Here is a 5,710-nt window from a genome sequence, read left to right as displayed (position 1 = left end):
TTGTTCCTGAGTAAATCGGTTTGCCATAGATTAAAGTTAAGCTTCATAACATATTAATCACAGTTAAATTAAGAGGGGACGGCAGTAAAAACTCCAGACATCATCAAGTACGCTGGTGTTCCAATTGTACAAATAGCGAGTCCGTACTTCCGTGCGTTCTCGCCAAGTCCAGTCTCGCCCCAGGCTGGGGGCATGCCTCCAGCAGATCCCAAGAACAACATCTCTAGGAACAGCAAAGATCCTGCACAGGACCCTCAATCTAGAAGGATAAAGACAGGCCAGTGGGGATTTTTTTTTTCCAATTTCAGTTTAAAATTGTATTAATTGTTTTCTCACAGTAACATTTGTATTTCCTCTGATTTATTGAGTCACATGTCACATGTAAAGGTCTCAGGACACCGCCTCGAGACCTGGAGTTTGACACCTGTGGCCTATAGTAACTTCAGTTTTCTGCAAACACATTGTGTATGTTAAATATACATCTATATTTTCTTATTCTTGCAAAATTTTGGTCATATTCTATTTGATTCTGTGCTTTATGTCAACTTTTTTCATTCATGTTGGGTGGGGTGGGGGGGTTGTGTGCTGTAGGGCCAGGTAGTTTTATCTCTTGCTTAAATTGTGGAAGAAAACATTTTTGGTTGAACTAACTTTAACTTTAAAAACACCAAAGATGATATAGTAAACCGTGAAATCATCATCTTTGTCAGCAGAAAGATGTGACAACATTTGAACCATCACCATTTTTAGCCACTAGATGGAGACACAGGGTTGAAAGTAGGATGGTGTTTTAGAGGTTTGTGTGACGGTGAATCTGTTTGACTATTCTACGGAGCCCCGCAGGGGACATGGGAGGAAAAAAATGTAAGACTTTTGTGAGATCTCGTAAAACAAACTCAGGATCTCACAAAAGCTTTAGCCGCATTCTTTGGAGGCCGCCAGCTCGAAGCCGACCGGGAGGTCGAGGCACGATGTGCCGAGAAAGCGGTGTTCCTCCCGGCTGTAGTAGGTCTCGACTAGGGGTGGGTTTTTATAATCGATTTATCGATTAAAATCGATTCTGGCTTGGATAACGTAAAATCGATTCATTAAAATCATGAATCGATTTTTTAATATAAATTTATTTTGCCCAAAATGCCAGAATCTCAGGTGAAAGATCACAAAATTTTCAACAACCACCAAACAGCTAAGACAGTAAATGAGAGCAGGTACACGGATTTTGCACAAACACACAGCGTGGATCAGAATCAGTGAGATGTCGCTTTTCTCAGCTGACGGTCGGGGCTGAAAACCGACAGATTCTGATTCTGATCCGCGGGTCCGCGCTGTGTGTTTACGCCCTTTTTGCGCTGATCATAAAGCTGTTAGTTTTATCTCTCTCCAAACAATATTGACTGAACCAGGAGCAAAAGAAGATCCAAACTACGCTTCACATAAACATCGTCATGAATTCCCTCTGACTTTTGCTGTTTTGCTTCCACCAGGATAAAATCACACTTCATGCACAGCTCTCTCTCTCTCTCCCTCTCTCCCTGTCTGTGTGTTTTCTTTATTATTTGCTTGCTTGTTACGCACAAGTCTACCGTTGTTTACAGCGCTGTCGGCCGACGTTTTTTTTCGTTTTACATACTTCCGAAAAGAAAACCTAATTTCTGCCGTTCAATATTGAACAAATTTCAACTTTTTAAAATTATGCAAAATGCAAAAGGCTCTCTAATAAAACCGCTGTAACTTCAGAGGTAACATTCATGTGTTGATTAATGGTTTTCTTTCGTTTTTGATGTACTGCAGAATATTTTTATAAAATCCCAGAACAGGAAAATCACCTTCATGTTTTTCTGTGTTTTATCTTCAGCTACTTTGACACAAAGGCCTCTGCTGTGATGCTCACACCTTTGATAAAGTCTGGAAAGTGTCAGCTTCCTTTTTATAGATACAAAAATATGTAAATGTACTGATCTGAATTATAATATTTCTGACTGTCAAAATTTCCCAGATTCAAATCGAATTGAATCTAATCGAATCGAATTAAATCGAATCGTGGATCAAATCGATTCGGGACCTTGTGAATCGGAATTGAATCGATTCTAGAAATCAGTGACGATACCCAGCCCTAGTCTCGACCTCCCGTTAGCTTCGAGCTAGTGGGTGTCAGATCTCCGAAAAAGTCGGAGCACTTTTGCAAATATGTAATGTCTTGTAAACCGAGCAGGTATCTGACGTTTACACAACTACATTCACGCCTCAAAATATCTTAAAAGTGTATTTTGTGACCCAGAAAGAGTAATATTACAACTAAGTAGCTGCCGCCATTGTTGGAATTCAACTTTTGCGAGATCTCGCAAAAGTCCGTCTTAATTTTTTTTTCTGCCATGTCCCCTGCGGGGCTCCGTACTATTCTGTGTTTATAGTTGAAGAGCGACAATAAATTGTCCACAGTTTTTTTTTTTTTTGGTTTTTTTTTGGTAGTAACTTGTTAGATAGGTATTCAATCATTTGTCTTTGGTGTATTTCCTTTGTGGTGCACTGCACTCTGTAATTGTAGACCTGCCTGGAAAATCCAGTAGCGAGTTAGATCCCCGGTACACCACCAACCAATTCATGTTTTTAACCACCTTTTCCCCACTCTGTTACACACTCCCTGAGGAAATGTGAGGCTAGAGACATCAGCACCTGGCTAAGGAAAAATAAAGACTTCATAAATAATAACTGAGTAAATGATTTAATAACAGATGAACATATCAGTTGTGTGTGTGGGGGGTGTTAGACTAGGTGAATGAGGCTTGTAAAAAAGTGCTTTGCGTGTTCAAATAAAGCAGAAGAGCACTATGTAAGTATCGGTCCTTTTGCTTTGTGTAGTTGTGCTTGTGTTAAAGGTGGAAATGTTCTATAGACTTGTTTTGACACAAGTGCTCTCACACTGAAGAGAGCACATTTAAAACCCATGTTATCAACTCTGTGTTTGCTTCCACATCACCTGCTCTCCTCTGTGGTTTTTATTGTGGTGGAAAAAGGAAGATCGAACTTGCAAAGAGTTCATAAAGTCTCAAACATGGTTTCAAATAAACTGCCAACTGCAGTTTTTAGAAAAGCTAAGCTAAACATATGTACACGCTGCATTTAGCACTGTGTCTATGGTGCAGAAGCTTTAAGTTTATCCTGACTGGCTGTTGTCAGTGTGAACACCAGTGAGTACAGGGTGGAGTTCATAAAGTGTTACCACAATTTCCTCGTTCAAGACAAATTTGTCATATTGCAGTTTTCACCCACTGGTTCAGCTGGAAGCCGTCCTGAGACAAGTAAGAGCAAAGCTTATATGAATTCATATTATTTCTACTTGAAGAGCAACATAGTTATGAAGAAACTGGCTTATAATTAGAACAAATCAGCATTTTCAGACAGCAAGTGGAAGTCACAGTACTACCAACTTTTCTTTTGTGTTTGCAGTGAGCTTCTGTGTGAATGCAGAGGATGTAAATGTGCAGCTTTGCTGTACTTTTTATTTGACAGAGAAAATCAGATATTTGTGTTCACGTCTTTGTTTAATACAGTTTTAAAGAGGACGGGTGTTTGATCCTGCTGAAGTCAACATATGAAATGAATTGCCTATTTTATCCACAAGTCTAATAAAAAATATCCATGAGGATTATTTAAAGTTATATAGAGGTGTTTTTGTCTTTATTTGTTAACAATTTAAAAGGAATCACGTTTATTCACATTTAAACAAGTTAAATCAAATAATAAAAGGATTTTACCTGACTTTAAAGTTATTATATTAATTATATATTAATTCATCTTAATTTTACAGGCATACAGACACGTTCTTGTGTATGCTCTACGTTGTTTTGTCCTTTTCTTTTATTATTTTATGATTTGTTACATCAGTTCAGCAGGTTTTGCTTCTTCTTTATCAGTTTCATCCACAATTTCATGTCAACATAAGAACAATGTTAACCTGCTGTTTTGTTTTTTCTACCACCACCTGTGTGCTTCACAAAAGTGTTTTACATCAGACTATTTGAATCACACCAAAACCCGATCACAGGATATAATCAACATGAGCGATATTTCCTTGAAGTGGTGATGTGGATTCACGTGTGTGTCTGCCTTCCTTTGACCGTACTGATCATCTACTATGTGTGTTGTGTGGTAAGTAAATGAAGTAAATAGTCCCTTAGATTCAATGTGTAATGTAATATAATAATTTATTTTTCCTTCAGATGCAAAGGAGTCAGGTCCCTGTCATCTATTACACAAACCTCCTCCTCTCCAATCTAATCCGGATCTGCATAATGATCGCTTGGATCATAAGAGTGGAAAGCAGCATGAGTGTTATTATTCACAACTTCTGTGTGATGGCCGGTCTTTACTTCAAGGTGTGCATTGCTCTGGAAAGGTACCTCTCTGTCTTTTAATGTGTGCGTCCTTGCATTTCTATGAACATCATATTGTACTGTGACAGTCAGAATTTGTGTCTCTCTTGTGTTGCAGGTGTTTTTTCATCACACTCCCCCTGTTGGACTGCCTCAGACAACCTAAGAGTTCTGTGCTGCTCTGTGTCCTGGTCTGGGCTTTTTGTATTGTCAGTGTCCCTCTTGCCTTTGTCTTAGATCAGTTCATACATTTAAATATTTATGCTTTCCTCCCTGGCGCCCTGTTCATCTTCTGCTTAGCTCGGACCTTCAGAGGCCTGCCTGCTGCCACCTCAGTGCCCACTGAGGAGAAACGTAGAAGTCTAGGAATTCTAATTCTGTTGTTCTTTAAGTACTTTGTACTAATTATTCCCATATACATCTTTCCTGATGAACGTATTTCCTTTGAAACCAAATGGATCTTCTTTTTGCTCCGTCCTTTTGTGGACTTAGTTTTGTGTCTTTTCATGCAGCAGGGGCGCATTGACAGGCTGCTGGCATGTCTGTGCTCCTCGGTGTGACTGACGGCAGCAGTGAGAGGTGTGGTGATGAAAACAGAGTCGAGAGAGCAAAAGAGGGGGAAGAGTTGATATCAGAGTGTCAGAGTTTTTTGATAAATGAAGCAAACAACAGCTGATATCTGCATCTCAGACACGCTTTTCTCACCTCAGCTGTCCGTGTGTAAATAATTACTTTATAATCACCTTTAAACACTCGTTGTATTCCAGTACTAAACACATTTTTCTTTTTCAATTGTTTTTTCATCGAGATTTTAAAAGTGTTTTGTTTTCCCTTCCTTGTAATTATGATCACCAGTTAATATTCATTTGTTTCTACATGCAAATAATGTATCCAAATATTTGTAACTTTTTAAATAAATTTATTTTTTAAATAAATAAATTTTTTATAAAAATTTGATTTTTTATTTATACCATCTCTCATTCATTTTTGTATGAAACTCTTTAAGGTTTTTTGCATTTCCTCTGATCTACCCACTGATGCTACAGCAGCACGTGTTATTAAAAACTTTGCATCTCTTTATGCACCCATGATCCTTCGTTTCAGCTCTCTAATTTAAAAAAAATGTCCCTGATCCTGATCCTTGGTCTCAATCCAGGTGTCTTCTTGCTTTCCCTGATATGAAGAAATCTGAACCTTGCAGGTCAAATTATATCAGTCGGGCAGCTCTCCTTTCGATTGTGGTGCTTGATCACCTGGGATGGGTTTAGGAGCCTGGACTATCTCTGACTTACATGATTTAACAAAAAGTCCAAACTTTAAGATCACGTCTTTCCATT

The 5,710-nt window shown here is 38.5% G+C and overlaps 1 protein-coding gene across 2 annotated transcripts; it reads left to right on the top strand.

The window, feature by feature from the left end:
* Positions 1-2,754: 2,754 nt before the first annotated feature.
* LOC146505821 (uncharacterized) lies at positions 2,755-5,252 on the top strand. Of its 2 annotated transcripts, XM_085182445.1 has the most exons (4): positions 2,755-3,299; positions 4,001-4,149; positions 4,221-4,396; positions 4,492-5,252. In XM_085182445.1, coding segments are annotated over exons 1-4 (768 nt in total). In that variant the 5' UTR covers positions 2,755-3,298; the 3' UTR covers positions 4,934-5,252. The 2 variants fall into 2 exon arrangements, with proteins under 2 accessions (XP_085038571.1, XP_085038572.1); XM_085182446.1 differs by lacking the exon at positions 2,755-3,299 and having other exon boundaries at positions 3,824-4,149; positions 4,492-5,251.
* The last annotated feature ends 458 nt before the right edge of the window (positions 5,253-5,710 follow it).

Source organism: Neolamprologus multifasciatus, chromosome 13, assembly GCF_963576455.1.
Source record: "Neolamprologus multifasciatus chromosome 13, fNeoMul1.2, whole genome shotgun sequence".
In the NCBI taxonomy this organism is placed as follows: domain Eukaryota; kingdom Metazoa; phylum Chordata; class Actinopteri; order Cichliformes; family Cichlidae; genus Neolamprologus; species Neolamprologus multifasciatus.
Note: the sequence above shows the minus strand (reverse complement) of the source record. Positions and strands in the feature narration are given on the sequence as shown.